This window comes from Typopeltis vanoorti, chromosome 18 (genome assembly GCF_054136105.1).
Source record: "Typopeltis vanoorti isolate ZY-2024b chromosome 18, IOZ_Tvanoo_1.0, whole genome shotgun sequence".
Lineage (NCBI taxonomy): Eukaryota > Metazoa > Arthropoda > Arachnida > Uropygi > Thelyphonidae > Typopeltis > Typopeltis vanoorti.
Window position 1 is genome coordinate 43,740,409 of NC_143566.1, and position 19,639 is coordinate 43,760,047.

Consider the following 19,639-nt stretch of genomic DNA (forward strand, 5'->3'; position numbering starts at 1 on the left):
ATCTGTGAAAAAAAAACTATAGCATCCACCCCCCCCCCCCCACAGAGAAATCTGGGTATATGCAGATTAAATATTATCAAAAGTTGAATCTTAATTATATATAACATCCCTAAAATGGATTATAGCTAACATACAAAAGGACTTGGAAAATTACCAAAATACACAGCAGACTTTATTATTATTATTATTATTATTATTTGACGCCTCCAAGGAGTCCAAAGACTCATCGAGGGAGGGCGCTTGCTCTACAACTCTGTCTCCACCACTCACCACCAACTGACAGCAACTATACCAATGCCATCAACAGCCGACCACCACCATTTCCACAGACAATCACAAACATCCATGCCCATGGTGGGATTCGAGCCTGCAGCCCTTTGGCTGGAGAACGGATCCGCTACCACTCGGCCAACCAGGCTGGCTAATCTACATTTTAAAAAGGTATATCATAATGAGCAAAATCTGCCCAGGCAGAAAAATTTCCAAAATGCAATTTTCATATCTCCAGAAACTGTAACAACAGAAACACTGTAGTTATACAAAGAGACAAAGGTAATGCTACAGTGATTATGGATGCTGACAAATACTTATCAAAAAAAGAATGTCCCTTGATGACACACTAGACTCGGATCTGACATGGGTAACATCGAAGACCATTTTATCACAAAGCCTCATCAAATGAGTGGATGGAATCAAGTAAATCAAGACCATACAAAGAATTTACAGAGCCTAAAAGTACATTTGAGACCTAGTGTAGACACTAGACATTCATCCAATTCCAATATTCCCAAATATCTGTCACAGCTAATAGCATTACACAAAGGAAAAACAATCTTGTATAAAACAACATTTCACATCACACAAAATGAAAGAATTAATGATAGAACCACTGGACTTTCTAGCAAACTTAGACATTACCAATGTTTACAAATATTCTTGTAGAGGAAATTTCAGAAATGTATCAAAATCATTTCCCAACAGACATCATTCTGCTATTAAAACAATGGATAAAAAACATTCTTTCACTTTTAAGAAAACATGAAAAACAGGGTCATGGTATGAGCACACTTCTATGGAACAGAAGTAATCTATATGCCATTTATGGTACTATTTGGGGAAAAAGAAATAAATTCAAAGTATAGTCCCCTTATGCGGATGACATTCATCTGTCTAGGTTCAATATAACAACCAAAAGGATTCATCAACTGCCTAAATAATATACTTCCACACAGACATTTCATTCGAACTTAAAAAACAACAAAGACTACCATTTCTGGATATACTCATGGGTGTAGAGAGAATACAGTTATTCAGAGCACAGAAAGCTCACCCAACAAAGAGAAGAAGAATCAAGAACTTATGAGCAAAACCAGACCCTATCTCAAACTGAACATAAGTACATGATCTAACTCTTGCAACCCCTCTCCCTGCCATCAAATAAGCAACAGGCAGCAGCATGAAATTAGTGAGAATACAAGAGTGAAGTAACTATTCCTTACATTCAGCATGTTGGAAGTTTATTTTGCACTTGGTTAGACTATAATAAATTTAACTTAATCCTTTATCCAAGTGTAAGCAAACAACGTTTGCACCTGAAAATATCTTCAGGACTGAGGTAAAGTGGTACAATATAGGTAAATATGACCTCTCCTATTGCTTCTGCCTGAGTATCTCCACGTTTGGGTCTGCCTCCCACTGACGAGACCTCAATGAAGGTCTAAACCGCTCTGGGTAGTGGCCCTTCCCTTAATGCATAGCAGTATACATGTCCACAAGATATGCTTTGCATTATGGGAGATAAGTAGCGATGAGAGCTTGGTCCACCTTTGCTGCGTGTTGCCTGGTGTTATACCACCTTACCTCAGTCCTGAAGATATTTTCAGGGACAAATGTTTGCTTCACTTGGATAAAGGATTAAACTAAATTTATTACATTCAAGCATGTAATTGACAGAATTTCTGAAATACTTGACAACATAAGATAAAAGTGGCTTTCATCCTACTATTCAAGATCATGATTTTGACAATCTCATAAACCATCTGTCCATTCCCTTAAAATGCCAGGAGTTTATAAGATCCTCTGTATAAATGACATTATGTAGCACAAACAGGATGCTCTAGAAAGATCTATATCACAACATATTAAAGACATGGAAAAGAAGAAAAACACAAATCTGGATTAGTGTAGCAGACAGCCAATGAAGGTCATTCTATACCTGGAAGGAAAACAGAAATGCTGTACACAAACCATAACTGCTCTATCAGAAAATTCAAGGGCTTTGGAAATGCTACACACACCTACTCAGTGCAAATAAAGAGTCACCTTGTTATATTTAGACTAGTCATTGTTCATCAAGAGTCTCAGGCACACAGACCTTGAATATAATGCACTGTGTGTGTGTGTGTGTGTGCGCGCGCGCGCGCACGCAATGCATGCATATATTTTTACTTACTCACTCACATATTCCAAGTAGTTAAAACTCTTAAATTCAAAATAAAAAGAAAAAAAAAAACTCTTAATTAACCTAACCTTCCACACAGGTTCTTATCCCAGGATATCTCATATGTAATCAAACCTCTTATTAACTCATTAAGAGATTGAGTCTCCACACTCTTTTTAACCAAAATAAAACTAACCTACAAATAACACAAATATATACAACATCAAATCAACTACGTAAGTGGTAGTGTATTCTTCAATTTACAACAAGAAAAACATTGATGTGCACAACTTTCTTCCAATCATGTAAACCAACAGTTATTATTCTTTCTGGACAAAACTCTTGGAACCTTAAGTCTCTTGCCTCCTACAGAACCTTTATTCTTTCTTGAGTTCACACAGGAAAAAGACTAACACAAATTTTGCTTTCTATATGACAGCAACAAAAGACAATCAAATTCTTCTTGCAACTTCACTTTCAATATGAAAATAACAATTCCACTGAATAAACAAGTAAAACTATATCACTTTAGAATGAATTAATTCTCTATATGAAAGTCTCAACATTCTTAAAATTTTATCAACACTTCAGAATAACCTTGCCATCTACATGAAAGCATATGAAGAAATAACTAAAACTTGCAACAGCATGAGAGTGAAATCCTAAATAAAAGAACTTTACTGGGTGCCCATTCTATATGAACTGAAAATCAAAGTTCCTTTTAGCTTCAATTGAAATAAAAAAGGATTAATAACTAAGCACTTATTTGCTTTGCACTTATTTCTTTATATAAGGATATCCTCTCTTTGTCTTCTGTTGATAATCTTCATTCTAATTTCTGTCCAGTCTTCATATAAAAAGACAAAGCAACTTCACAACCTTCTTCTTACTCCATGGACAGCTAAATGCCTAGCAACATTCAATAACATTCTTTTCACTTCCATTCAAGTCCACCATTGTGAGCCACAATTACTGCTTTCCAGTGTTGGGCTTGAAATGACTAAGTTCCTTCTTCACCATGCAGAAAAGTTTATTCAATAATTATTTCACAATGAAACAGCCAGATAATAGTTCTTCATTTCTCAGCAGTCACTTTTGCTTCGCTTGTAATTGACAACATTTCGTAAACAATGTTATGTTTAGACACAACTCAAGCATTACAAAAATTGACAGCTCATACAAAATTATAACTAAGCAAGACTTCAGTAGCTAAAAATATGACTAACATCACAAACGCAACATACAAAAACAAACGTTTAGCAGCTTTATATAATACCTTCTTTCTAACTACTAACTTTAATTCATTTAATATATTTTAAACTTACAGGATATCCGAATTTCAATACATATATTCTACAGCTGTTTCATAGCCACTGTCAATACAATTTCACACAAAAAAAGAGAACAATTCAATTCAAAGTGCATGATATTATGTGGACTATCGGCTGCAGGAGAATAGCTCCACCTGCATTAATAGATATCCAAAATAAATTACAATAAAATAATTTAGTTAATTATTTTAAAATATAAACAAAAAATTAATTACAAATTAAAGAACACATGAATGGTGAGTATTAGTCAGTATAACTTCCCAAAGTATAAGGAAGGTATTAGATTTGTGAACTGGATAGAAAGAGATGAAGTAGTCTTGGTATTTTTTCTGAAAGGAGTTTAACATATGGAATACATATTCTGGTAATTTCGTCTTGAGACAGGTTAAGATGACAGCCATAATTACCAATTTTTTTATGGATAGTTTTTGCATTATAGCCATTAGAAATAAAAGGTAGTTCTGATAATGAACAGTTGTTTAGAAGAGAATCTGTAGAACATATTTTATGAGCTATGAGTTCGGTTGACTAAAGATTTGATTACACCATATTTCTGACAAAGGTGATGAAGTTAGAATCAATGCATTTACCAGTATGAGTTGGTTTTCTATATACTGAGAACTGTAGACGTTTGGTTGAAGTACAACGAGAATATCCAGAAAAGGAAGACAATTATTATCTTCTACTACCAAAATACATTTAATTCGTGGGTTTATTGAATTAATTTTTTCAAGAAATTCATGAAAATCGGACAAGGAGGATGCATTCCATACAGCAAACACATCATCAACATATCTGTACCAAATTGATGGTTAGGTGAAAAAACGTCCAGAATATGTTGTGTGAAATGTTCCATAAAGTAATTAGCTAGAGTTGGGGAAATGGGAGACCTCATATTGCTGTTCCCTCTATCTGTTTTTATAGTTTATTCTGGCATCTAAAGCATCCTGAATTAATAACAAAAGTCAAATAATTTTCAATATCAGGAAGAAAGTTGTAATGAAGTAATTCAATCAGATCTGTCAGGGGTATATTTGTAAAAAGTGAGACTAAATCAAAACTTACTAGAAGATCTGTAGCTTGTAAGGATAATCCTGAAATTTTATTCTTAAAATCTATTGAATTTTTTATGAAGGAAGCAGAATTTCCAGTAAATGTAGATTAGTTAGGAAGATAGAAAGAAGATTAGATAGGTATTTAAAGAGTTTATATGTCAGACATCCTATGCAGTTCACAACAGGTCTTAACAACACATTTCCCTACAATTGTATTGACAATGGCTATGCAAACTTAGCCAAAAATTTTACAAATACAAAGACATTTAAATTAAAAGCAAGTGATTCCAGTAATAATATTTTATGAGAAATGTGATAATTCCAGCAAAGTAATTATGCCACCACGTGCCCAGTGTTAAACCATTTATCAACCACAGATTCTATTCTAGCTTTGATATGGAAGTCATTAAACTGATATCTAAAATAAACTCACCTCAAGAAGTACACAAGTTTAGAACTAAAAGTTTTATCTTGCAATTATGCAGTCTTTACACCATAACAATACTCAAGCAGCAGAAAATATTCAAGTTGAATGTAATATCAACATGCGAGATAGAGAAAGCCACTGCAAACCTGAAGCTTGGAAAGACAGCTAGTGTGGATGATACTGGGACCAGAAATGTTGAAATACAGAGACAAAAATCCATAAAACATGTACAATATTTTTGCTATTTATGTGAAATTAAGTGCAGATGATAAATTAAATGCAGAAATAACCAAGAGAATAAGAAAAAAAGCAAAGGTGGTAATTGAAAGTCAACTGAATAAATTTATACGAAATAAGAAAAATTAATTCATATAAAGGAGCTGTATACATGATGTGTTCAAAACAGTTGTAACTTACAGATCTGAGAGAAGGGAAAGAATAAAACAGTAAAGAAAATCAAAAATGAAGTTAAATTAGGAAGTTAGTTGACACTGTAGCACTGAGGAATGTGTGAGCAGAGTTAAATGAATTTAAATTAGGAAGTTACTTGACACTGTGTGAGCAAAGTTAGTCTCAAGTAATATAGTCACTTAAACAGAATGAGCAGGGGGAAGAAATCAAAGATTAAAAAAGTGATGTTTCATGCCAAGAAAAAGACCCAGAAGAAGACCAAAATATGAGACCTGACAATATTGGAGTGCAGACAAACAACATATTAGTTTGAAAGAGAATTTTTGTTAGTAATAACAAATTAATGTAGTACTATCATAGTATCTTGTATGCTTTATGAAGAGATAACTTGTTTTCACTGATATTGGAGGTCTGCCAATGTTAAATACAAGAATGATATTTGTGACTGGTATGAGATTACTCTCCCAACAAAGGATCCTTTCCCCCATTGCACAGCAAATAATGGGACTGGAAACTGGATCTCAGTGGTGGTGGTCAAGAAAGTAGTAAGGAAAGACTCAGCAATAAAGAAATACAAGGAAATAACAGTAGAGAAAGAGGAAGAATGAAAGGGGGGACATCGTCAATGGGAAGTCCTTTTTCACAAATAGGTATTCCATGGAAGAATATGGTGACATCATCATGTCCCTCCACATTTGTCATAACCAAGGTAACCAATCATTTTGTCCTAAAGGGAGAAAGTGATCATGTAGTCTTGACTCAGGAAATGGCAAAGCATGTGGAAATTTCAATTAAGTAATGCATGTGAGCAACAAAGCTGGTAATTATGACAAATTCAAGAAGCATTGCCATGGCCTAAGAAACTGCAAAGTGAGGGCATTTACTGTGCACTGGTAATCAAGAGGCATTTATCAGAAGGTTCATGCGCAGTACAGAGGACAAGCAGGAAGGGAAGTGACTAGATAGTGAAAATGCAAAATCAAATTATTAGAGGAGATGAGTTGAGTAAGGAAGGATATCACAAATGACCACTAAAAGTAGGAAAGTGATAAAAGAAGAAATAATAGCTGAATTACTGAGTGATCATTCTGCCAGTATGTACCATTCAAATGGAAATAATTTAGTGATTTATGCTGTTAAGGATTGATATGAGGATAGAAGAGGAAATTGGAATGTTACCTCATCCCCAAAACCAAATCTTGCAATCCACAAACCTCATAGCAAGCATTCCACAAACTTTAGCTGTCTTCCAACACTCTGTACCATACCTCATCCTTGCAAAACTTGAATATGACCAGTTCTGAACACAGGAGGTCAAACATGGCTATATCAATTATATATTGCCGGCCTGACTGGCCAAGTAGTTAGCATATCCACTCCCCAGCCAAAAGGCTGCAGGTTCAAATCCCACCATGGGCATGGATGTTTGTCAGTGTCTGTGGAAATACTAGTGGTGATGGTTGGTGGTAGATGGCATTGGTATAGTTGCATCAGTTGGTGGATAGCGTAGTAGAGACAGAGTTGTAGAGCAGGTGCCCTCCCTCGATGAGTCCTTGGACTCCCTGGAGGTGTCAAATAATAATAATTATTATTAAATTAAGGGGATAAAAATCCCTTATTATTTTACAGCCAGTATGCGAAACTCTGAGATCGAAAACTACGATCTAAGAGTTTCATGCCGAAGAACTATAGGTGAATCCAAGTGTAAGTGAACACCTGGTAGTACAACACCACATGAAACTCTTAGATCGTAGTTTTCGATCTCAGAATTTCACATACTGGCTGTAAAATAATAAGGGATTTTTATCCCCTTAATTTAATCAACTTCGCCAGAAAAAATAGCAGTTTGGCTTTTTATCAATAATAATTATTATTATTATCACATGACACCTCCAGGGAGTCCCAAGACTAATCGAGGGAGGTCACCTGCTCTACAACTCTGTCTTCACCCACTACAATGAACTGCAATGACTACACCGTCATCTACGGCCAACCACTATGACTAGCATTTTTTTTTTTTTTTTAAACAGACAATTACAAACATCCATGCCCACGACAGGATTCGAACCTGCAGCCTTCTGTCTAGAGAGCGGATACGCTAACCACTCGGCCAACCAGGCCAGCTTAATAATAATAATAACAACAACAGTTTCGCAACATCCCACCAATCCTTGGGTGTTTTGTTCACTTCCGCAAAATGTCCACCGAACTTCCATTCTCCATCCATTGTTATTCCCAATCTAATCCCATCAATTCCTTGCAATGAAGTTCTATCAATGTGACTGCATCTCTTCAACCTGAAATGTATAACCTTACATTTTCCAACAGTAAACTGGCATTTATTTTTCTTCTTCTGTCCTCAAGATGGGTTGGAGTCCCATGCGGATAAGAACCTTCCATCATTCTCTGCCCAAAGCAAGCTCTTTTGTATGCCAACAGCTTTGAAAGTCAAATGCAATTCTAAGGACTTTATACCAGTTAATCTTAGTCTTACACTGGGTCTTGTACCCTCAAATATCAGGCATCAGTTCCTTTCACACAATGTGACCAAACCACTAATGGAAATGATACTTTTTAACTATGTCAGGAACTGTTGAGTTTGGGATATTCATATCTTGCAGCATTTCTGCATTTGTCTCATGTTCTGCCCAATGAGTTTGATTTTCCTGAAGCATTTCATTTCAAAAGTCAACAGTTTCCTCTCTGCTTCTTTTTTTAATGTAAAAGTTTCTGCCTTGTTGAGAGTTGTTGGTAGCATTATACTTTCGTATAATTTTATTAAGTTTATTCATCATTGAACTTAGAACAGGTGAATTCATTTAACTACCTAGGATGTATGATCACTTATGAAAATGAAAAAGATATAAACATAAAAATTGCAAAATATTAAAAATAACAGGAGTAATTAACTCTATATTTAAACCAAACCTAGTTCAAAAACAAACCAGGCTAAAAGTATACAATACATTAGCCCTACCGGTCTTAATGTATGGAAGCAAAATCTGGACAATAAAATAAAAAGACAAACAAAGATTAACAACAGCAGAAATGAAGTTTATGACAAAAACTGCAAAGTATACCCTATTTGATCACAAAAGAAACGAAGATATTATGAAAGAATTAAACCAAGAACCAGTAATTGAAAAAATTAAAAAATATAAACATAGATGGATGGAACACGTTCAAAGAATGAAAACAGAAAGATTACCAAAACAAGCCTTAAAGTACAAGCCATTAGGAAAAAGAAAACCAGGATGTCCTCTTAAACGATTCAACGATGACTTCTAAGGCTGGAACAGGCCATACTAGGCCTAAATCCTTGATACGTATGATGATGATGATCATCATTGAACGTGCTATGGAGAGTGTATTTTATTGTTGCTATGTCATTTAAATTAAGTCAAATATATTCCTAGGTAATTAAAACCATTAACTTGTTCTATGGTTTCCTTATTAAAGTATTATCCGTATATCTTCTGGGTGTCTTCCAGTTCTCGTTATCTTTGTTTTACTTGAATTCATAATCATAATTTCTGCAGGTTTCTTGTAAATCTGCAAGTTGGTATTGCATATTTGATTTGTTATCTGTTATAATTACTACATCTGCACATATAATATGTGTGATTGGTCTTCCATTGACTTTTACTCCTTCTGTTGAGAACAATGCTTCTTTCATGTGTTCTTGGATGCAAATGTTAAAAAGGAAAGGGAATCCTTACATAACTCTTCGTTTGATTAAGTTTTTTGTTGTGATCTTTTTATAGTGAACTACTGCACTTGTTCTGATAGCAGTTCAAAACAAAACTTAGTATTTCAAAGTCCATATTTTTTTAGTATAGAAAAACAGACATTTCTATTATGGCATCTATTATAGCTTGCTAATAGCATTAGTCTCTTCAAAAACTGCTGCAGTATATCAGTTTCATTTACTATTACCTATCCAAGATTAGTAACTTCAACAGAGCAGTCCAAAAACACAGAGCCATGTGGAAGGCCACTGGCCACCCACATACTGCTAGACTGCTCCACAATATACTAATCACTGATGTGTCAATAGGCTAAACTCTTATCATCATCATCAATTTGTTGCAGTTCATATAACAGATTTTTATACAGTATTGTGCCTTGATATTTTGCTATTTAACCTAACTGTTATTCTGTTATAAAAAAGTGAATAAATGATTAAGACTCTCGTTGTCCCCTCCCCATCAGAAATCATATTACAGAATATCATTCTTAAATTTATGCATTAACTACTTGTCCAAGGAATAATCTTACTTGTATTACAGAATATAACAATCATCTCGGGAAGTTCCTTAGTAGTATTTTGGCATACAGATTGTTACTTGAGTGAGAATTTAATGATAATGATTTGTCATCGTTCACAGTAAAAAAGCTGAATATGGACTAATTTCCAAACTGTAGGATAAATACCAGTGATGTGCAAACACCACAGAAGACGTTTTGGTATCTAGACTGGAAAATACTTCTGATTTCTTTCTAGCAAAAATTAACGGAGGCACTAAATGTTTGGAATAAGGAGGACACCAAATTCGTCAATGTAAGAATTGGAAAGATAAGTAAAAAAAAAAAAAGCCAGGAGAAGGAATTGCATGTTACCCACAAAAAAACAAAAACAAAATCCAAGTGCAAAATAAGTGGAAGAATTAAGAGTTGGCAAAATTTAAGGCCAAATAGTTATAGCAACAGATCAAAAGGTACAACTGCTATTTAGACATACTTTCCTGATTTTAACCATTTTAAAATTGGTTTTGGATGTGTTGATAATCTGCCAATTATTTCAAACTTTGCTATAAACAGAAAAGAAAGATGGGGATTTCAATGAAAGCTAATTGTAATACGGCTGGTTGTTCTTTTACATGGCCTTAGAATATTTCTTGGAGAAATAAGGTCAGATAAGAGATGTGCATTTAAATAGAATAAACGCTTTCATTCCAATAATAATTAGTTCAGTGATGCATTTTATTATAATTAATTTCAGAAATTATGGAGACTACAACAGCATTAGAAACCATTATTTTAATTTCCCGACGTTTCGACCTTCATATTAGGGTCATCATCTGGAGTATACACATATATACGTAGACAAGTTATATTACATTTCACATAGTATGCTGAAGAGACAATGATTTGATTAACGGTTATTCTACTGGCCTGACCTCTAGTGAAAAAAAAAATAGAAAAGGAATATTCGTGTAATGTGTTTTGGTGTTTGGATTAGAAGACTGAAAACAATCACCTGACCAAGAAAATAAATACAGAAACCATAAAGATTATTGCACTTGACATTTTCATAATTCCAGATGTGTAGATGAGTGAATGAGTATTTGCTCCATGGGAGAAGAAATCCACACTAGGATGTAATGTAATTACCCAGAGAATAAACAATCATGCTATACTTAGAAGGATCACCGGTGAGAACAGGTTAACAGTGTTTGAAACAAACATGGTTAGGAGATTATCCAGTAGACATATGATCAAGTTGTATGCAGAGCACTGGTGATAAAAAGCCTCCACCTGTTGAATCAGTGGAGTTGCAAAGAAAAAGCCAGTTGTGGTTATGATTACTGAAACACTATGTTTTTTTATTTTTGGTTGAAAATAAATGGGATGATTTTGCTATTATAAGTCAGACTGCAGAAAAATGGACTAAAATATGGAATGAACATATTCTGATTAGAAAATTGGTGAGGTGAGTTGTCAAATGGTGACTTGGCAGTTCAGCATACTGCAGGTCAAAGATAACAATTAGGAGGTCATACAAGGATGGTTTGTGCTCCTTTTTTTGTTTATTTATATAAACAAGAAACACAAAAAACTGACAATATCACTCACACTAAAAAAAAAAAAATCCAACAAAACTCCATGTGAAAAAGCTTCTACATAGAATTTATAAACAGCCAGTGGCACACCTAAATAAACTATGTGCACCACTACGTAGAGACAGTCAAACCACATCTGAGATTCATCAGTGAACCTAAACTGGCATCCTCTATGACTACAGTTCTTCTACACTTTCCACAGTACATCATGCACAATGCCTTCCATAAAAAGGACAGAGCCTTGTCAGATCTGGATATCCCATGTCTCTGCTTCATCTTCATGATGTCTCTGCTTCATTTTCTTGCATTCATTCCTTACCTATACTAATGATGATTATATTGACCTCTTTGATTATCGCTGCTTAAGGGTCAAAGCTGTATAACCAGGAGACCTCCACACAGCCTTTTTAAGGAATGCAGAGAACTGACTGGGGCTTCTGATCCAATGTCCCACCCTCACTTCTTGGTGCATTCTGTTAGATACACCTGAATACTAAACGAGTGAGGATGGACTGGCAATTTGGGATTTAGCTGACCAAGTTTTATTCTTATTGGCTTAAACCACAATGTAAAATGATGGTACAACATCATAGAATTTCAGGCCAGCTGCATCGCCCGGTAAAACAAGGCTTCTGTTGTTTTCATCAGGGAAACAATTCTATTATATAGTGAAACCTGGGGAGTATTCATAACTAAAGATTCACACATATACCACAGTAATTAAATTTTAATAATATGTAGATATTTCATCTTAAGTATTTTAAGACATCATCAGTACAGTCAGGGCCGCTCCTAGGAATTTTCCCACATCGTGCAGTAGCATATTTTGTCAACCCTTCCTCCTTATTTTTCGTATAGTTTATGCCAATTTTGCTGCCACGTGCAAATGCACATCTTGCATCGTCAGTAGAGCTGGCCCTGAGTTACAGTTATTACAAACAATACTAGGAATTACATTCAAAGAAACAGTTAGTGTGCATGATTACATTGGAATCCCTCTATTCATACAGTAGCAATTTGAAGGGAAAAAAAATTGGCTGTAATTTAAAATTAAATTAAAATATATCTGATAAATTTATTTTATACGATTGAGGATAATTTCCCAGATTTTTGGGATAGTGAGTCATTATGGTTCAGATTGGATCTGTGACACAAGGCTTCATCATTTTCTTTGTATAAATGCTCATGTTTATGTAAGGATCTATGTATCAGCTTGGTTTTCTTATCAACCCAAACATGACCCCCCCCCCCCAAAAAAAAAAACCGACTATCAGGTTGAAAGAAAAAAAGCTATTATTGCTATGATAAAGAATAAATATCTTTTCAGTAATATAAACAACATTTTAACAAGAGATATTAGTCACTAAGATCACACATTTTTTCAGTTTCAAAATCAATCAGATAGTGTTTAACGAGAGAAAACAAAGCTCACTGTAACAATACGTTGCTGTGTCAAAACATTTTGTGCTGTTCCTGGCTGAAGAAGCTGTGCTGATAATGGTGCCATTACTTTAACCTGTGCTGTCTGAGAAGAATTTGATTTTGCCTGTGTAACCTATAAATGCATTCAACAATCAATGATTTACCAAAAGAGAACACTTTAAGAATTAATAAATATTTCCAAAAATAAATAAAAAAGAAATAATGATTTACACATAGTTATTATGGTGCATAACAAGCCCTTAGATGTAGTTGTTATCTCTGCTGCATCTAAGGTGGCAATCATAAAAATCTAATGCTATGACAGTGTAGACAATCCCCTTTTAAATAATCTGCCATATGTGTCAAAGGTGTGTGTGTGTGTTCGTTTGTTCTCTGGCCAGTTTTCCACCAGTCTTGTGGTATAGGTAGAAAAGTGTGAATCCCTTTTTTGGTGTGATGAGAGCATATAGAAAGAGTGAACAGTGAGGCCTCCCCCCTTCCTGCATGCAGTATGGGAGGAGGCCTCACTGTTCACTCTTTCTATATGCTATCACACCTAAAAACCCTGCCAAAGAAATTATGATACAGGTTCAAAGAGGGATTGACACTTTCCTACCTATATGGCAAGATCAAACTGGATGCAGCAAATGTCCTCACACAAGCTAAACTGCTAAAAAGCAACCCCCCCCCCCCCCCGACAGGAATTAGCACTACTAGAGATGAAGACAAACAAAAGAAACATAGTTAAAAAATTGGATAAAGAGAATGCTACAGTAGTTCTTAACCAGCATAACTACACACACAATTACCTTTCTAATTAAGGATCGTTTCACCTGCCACTCTTTCAAAAAGCCACAAAGAGAATGTGCCAGTATGCTCAATTGTGGATGGCATTGATTCACCCACATAGAAACTAGCTAAACATTTAAGGGCTCATCCAATATACTGGCAACACCTCTCATTACATTAAAAACTGCCCACTATAGAAAACCTCATGCTCCAACACAATGACATAATGGTCAGTTTTGATGACTCTTCTCTATTCACCAATGTTCCTCTTATGGATACTTTAGACTTTATCCAAGCACAATTTTTTCACGATATCTCAGTCTTGTTTAAGCTGACCACGAACTCTCTGGCTATTTCGTTTGTCAAGGAAAATTCTATAAATTTTCTGATAAAAATAAAAATCCTAACCCATTAGCCTATAGAAATCATGGTCAGCTTTGATATCCAGTCCCTATTTACCAGTGTATTTCCATCCAGATATACTCAAACTGTGACTTTCTCATGCACTTCAGCTATTTCATCTACAAATAAAGAAAGAAATTCTACAAATAAATTGAAGGAACTGCTATGGGAATTCTGTTGTCACCTGCACTGGCCAATTTCTACTTAGAGCATCTTGAGGAATCCTTACTCTCTTCAACACAACCCCAACCTCCCTTTTGAGTATTATATGTGGATGATGTGTTTGCCATGACCAGATACAGAAGTATCTTTGCCTTCCTTTTTAACCAAAATCAATATTCACCGTCATCATAGAGAAAGAAAAGGTTGGAAAATTAGTCTTCCTGGCTGTCCTTGTTTCTTATGCACAGTCTGGAATATTTGCTACATCTGCTCACAAACCTGCCTTCACTGGCCACTACATAACAAGATTTCACACATCTAAAAAAAACAGGCATCTTGAAATCTTTGTGCAACAGAGCACATGCTATCTGCTGCAATTCCAAGCTCATCAGGAACAAGAAGTGAGCATCATCCAATGGATCATATTACAGCATGGCTTTACCTCAAGGAAGTTTAAACACATCCTGGACCCCTTACACACCCATCCCCAAGAACTTTGAACCTGGTGCATAACAAGTCCCTATTCCCATACATCACAAGTATCTCTGAGATGATTGCACCAGTTTACATGTTCAGTGAGTTAATCATTTTCATTCACATGTGCAACTTTTTCTTTCCAAGGAGTATCTCCCTTCCATCAACTTTATCAAAGCACTTTTTTTATTAATTTAGAAAAAAATAAAATGTAGTAAGTGGTTTAAAGCAATTTTCAAACTACTAGTATATGCACTGCAACTTTGATAGTGCAAAAGTTAATAAAAATTAGGAGAGGGGGAGGGGGAATTGCAGCAATGGCCTTTGTTTTCCTTGTTGCTTATATAGATCATGCAGCATACTATAACCATAAAATTAAAATCTCACTAAGCATACCTGCTCTCCAACAAACATACTGTGGGTTTAAAAGCTACCATGAACAAAGATGTTCGTAAATGTCTTTTTAGAAGGCAGATTTTAACAGCAATCACTTCCCAAAACTTAGAGATACGCATATAATCTGTTTGATTAAGATTAGGATGGTGGCATAGGTCTTCACACAATTCAAGAAATAGACTATCAAATTTGATCCTACTGTAGTGGAGCATCTTGGTTTGGTTCCAGTAAACTCCGTGTCTAGTGTCGATGACATGAAAAGCAAGGACTGAACTTTCTGATTCCAGAAATCGTAGAGATAATCTTGATGTTCTTGGATTCTAATTGTAACAGAATGGCCAGTCTGTCCAAGGTAGCAAATATGACAAGAAGGTATTTAATAAATACGTGGCAACGATAGAGGTGATAATACATCATTGATAGGTGGCAAGAAAGATGATGACTTCAGTGCTGGTTTGAAGGTGTATAAGATTATAGTTGTGGAGAGTCCTTGCTATTCATTCAGAAGTTCTTTTGCTGGTAGGGTATATGGATTCTTTTAACGTTAGATTGCAATTTGGGAGAGGGATGATGATTATCATTAATTTCTCTTTAATCAATTAAGTAATAAAGTAGGATTTTTTAAAAAAATTCTTCTAATAGAAGACCTCAGAAGAACAAATTATGCATTGTCAGTGCAGAAGGTTTTTGATAATACCTATATTTTGTGAAGGATGGTGTGAAGCTGTGTGGATATGTCTGCCTATAAAGGATGTTTCCTGTAAACAAAAAATTCAACATTACCAGCATAGTAATTCCACACTATAACTGTTGAAATGCTTTCATCCAGCATATGCCGATTTTTGGCTGCTTAGGAAGCATTATAATAAGGAAAAAAGTTGACATTATGCTGGATGAGAATTTTTTATAAAAGTTATATATACGTATATAAAATATATGTTTAAACTGTGTATCATCTATTTAATTTATTGTTCTTAAAAACATCACTATAAAGTAAAAATATTAATAAATAATTTGTTTAGTTTTCATATCATTTTAATTTTGAATTTTTTCTGATAGCAAAGAATGATTATCAGCACTTATAAAGTTTTTTTCCCCCCACTCTTCTGATGAAGTGTATCATAATATATGCAAAATTATTAGAGATAAATTCAGTAAAATAGAGTAATATCTCACCTTACGAACACCAATCCACTAATACAACACTTTTAGCAACATGACGCTGCCAAGAATCAACTGATGTGCAGCATTCATGAACTTAGTTTGTTTACAACATTGCTGCTCATTACATCTGTGTTCTGGTATTTCACTATGAATTATGAACTGTTTATAGCTATTAGATTATTTTACTGCTGATGATAGATAAAATTCAAAGTAAGGATGCTACTGCTCCATTGAAAAGGAAGATGCGTAAACCTATTACATTACATATTATTAAATTATTAAAACACTTAAGGAATAGAATAACGTAGTTAAGGATATAAATTAAATTAAACTTTAATAAATATTTTCCGATATTTCGGCAACGTCACGTTGCCATTTTCTAAAGGAACTTACAAAAAAGTTACGTGCACGTAGGCACTACAACACAGAAACTGGGAATGAAGAGATGAAGCTATTGTTCTCCTAACAGTCCTGATGGTGCCCTCTAGCGGGCTAAGTAGGTGTTCTTGGCCGTTGGGCTGAAGGTCTGCAGATGTAGGCCTCCCAAATTTGGGGCAGTCGCATACAGCCAAATTTGTTGAGGTTTGGAGAATTTCTTAGGGCTGAGGCTGATTCCATAAAGAGTCTTTCAAATTTGTATTTGCTACGATGTATCACTGTAACTTTCTTCCATCGTATTCTGTGGCGTCTATCCAGAGCATGGTCCGCAAGCCCAGAATGACTGTATTTGTGAAAACGGATGTAGTCCTTGTGTTCCGATATTCTGATATTTGCTGTCCTGCCTGTTTGGCCAAAGTAAGACAGTTTACAACTGCAAGGGACCTGGTAAACACCAGGTAGGTCTAGGGGAAGTGGTTGGTCTTTAGTGGAGCGGATAAGGGATGCCAATTTTCTGTAAGGTTTGTAAGAGGAGGTCAGGTCATGTTTTTTTAAGATTTTGGTAATCTTTTCCGAGGTGCCTCGGATGTAGGGAATGGTGATGGATTTAGAGTAATCCTTGTTGTGTGTGTGTGTGTGGGGGGGATCTGTGGTTTGTAGGTTTAATATTTTTTGGATTTTTTTTTTTGGGGGGGGGGGGGTAGCCATTGGCTGAGAAAGTGTTTAGGGCCAAGTCGTTTGAACAGATTAGTTTAGCCCTGTTGTATAGTGTTTTCACTACTCCATATTGTTGTGAGTGGGAGGGGGATTGTTGGTGAATGTATCTGCTTGTATGGGTGGTTTTCTGTAAACTGAGAAAACCAAGGATCCATTAGGCTGGCGGGTGACTAGTGTGTCTAGGAAAGGGGGGCTGTTGTTTTCCTCTTTTTCCAGAGTGAATTTGATTCTGGGGTGTTGGTTGTTTAAGTGTGTTAAGAAGGAGAGAAGTGTTTCAGAGCCATGTGGCCAAATAGCGAACACATCATCAACGTAGAGAAGCCATATGGTTGGTTTTTGTAGGGCAGAGGCTAAGGCTTTTTCTTCAAAGGTCTCCATAAAGAAATTGGCCAAGGGTGGGGAGAGTGGTGAACCCATGGCTGTCCCCTCTATTTGTTTGTAGAATTTTCCCTGCCAAACGAAATAGCCTGAGTTCATTGTGAACTGAAATAAGGCTGAGATATCGGGAGAAAATTTAGCTTATATTAGCTCTAAAGTTTCCTTGAGTGGGACATTTGTAAATAAAGAGGACACATCAAAGCTGACCATTATGTCAGCATGTTGGAGTGTAAGGTTTTCTATGCTGGCTTTGAAATGGGCTGAGTTTTTTATGTGTGATTACATACTAAGGTTAAAATGATTACCTTTACTGACAAAAGCATATCAAACACAGAGAGAGGACTTCTCTTGCACTACTGTTGTTAGAGCTGTTAAAAACAAAGATCAAGTTCTAAGCGAAATGGAAAGTGCTATACTAATTAATACTACACTTATCCATAAATGTGACAATCTTATTGCCAAAATGGAACAACTTTTAATGGTGCAGATTGATGTTGATGACTAAACAAACTGGTTGACATTTTCCCTTAAGCCAAGCTATTCAGAATAATTATGGATATTATTTCTGGGAAAACTCCCATGTTACTCCTCTTAAACTATTATATTTACGGCTAAAAACCTGGTTTTTTCCATTTCTATTTAATTCTCCCACATTGCCTACCCCCCCCCCCCCCCACACACACACACAGTAGTTTGGACATCGCAGAAAGAAGAAAAGCCACAACACCCAGAAAAAGGTATGTGTAAATTTCTCTTCCTTTATGCTACATATATTTATTGGTAAATATACACCAAAATGCCCTAAGAATCCGTGAGTAAAAATTCCAATGACATTTAAACAGGGGCACTCCTAAACAGAAGCAGGCAAAATAGCCATAAATATAAGAGTACTCTAAACACAGAAATAAAGAAACTAACACAGATCTTCAAAAATCGCAACTATCCTACACAACTAATAAATTACGCAAACAGGACAGCCAAAAACCGCCAAAACAACCCAAGTACCAAAACAAACTTCCCAACACAAAAAATTATCAAACTACCATACACCCAAAACACATACAAAGCCTATAAATACATCTTCAAACATACTGACTACAAACTGGTATTCACCATAAACCAAAAATTGGCAAATCTCCTAAAACCCACTAAACCTCTCACACAAAATGAAATATTTGAACACCACAACGTAGTCTATAAATTTCCCTGCCAAAAAAGACTGTGATATCACCTACATGGGTTCCACCATCAGATCTTTATGGACAAGACTACAAGAACACTTCTGCGATTGTAACATCCCTATTCCAGAACATTTAAACACTAAAAAACGCAACATCAAAAAGAAATATCGAATACAAAACAAAGGAAAAACGGAAATAGCTGTTCACGCCCTTGAACAAAAACATACCCCGCAGATCGACAAGGCCATTATAGTAGACAGACAAGACAATGAAACAATGCTTAGAATATCGGAAACAATAGCCATAAAATGTGACGCGAACTCTATCAATCCACAGGCCCTACATAATCTCTGAGGTTTGGAAGCTTCACAACATAAAATTGAGATCACAACCCCGACCAATAGGCGGTAACACAAACACTTAAAAAGCAAAAGCACCTACCAGACCTGACATAACATCCACTTCCTCCATGTGTTCAGACGACGACCAAGCAGAGTCGAAACAGACCGCACCCCGTCAACCCACTTCCCCTTTCCCACCCTATATAAATATAAAAAATGCTCTGCCCATCCCTAATAATATAATATATATATGTATATATATATATTATTCAAAAAACCCAGGTTTTTTCCATTTCTATTTAATTCTCCCACATTGTCCCCCCCCCCC

At 35.5% G+C, this 19,639-nt stretch overlaps 1 protein-coding gene across 2 annotated transcripts in view; it reads right to left on the reverse strand.

Annotated features, from left to right (window-relative positions):
* Nucleotides 1–19,639, reverse strand: part of LOC150096621 (transcription initiation factor TFIID subunit 4B-like) — a 383,016-nt gene that overhangs the window by 198,388 nt on the left and 164,989 nt on the right. For both annotated transcript variants that reach the window (XM_090407990.1, XM_090407989.1), the window contains one exon: nt 12,940–13,062. In XM_090407990.1, the coding sequence (XP_090264116.1) occupies nt 12,940–13,062 (123 nt within the window). The remainder of the gene's footprint in view (nt 1–12,939; nt 13,063–19,639) is intronic.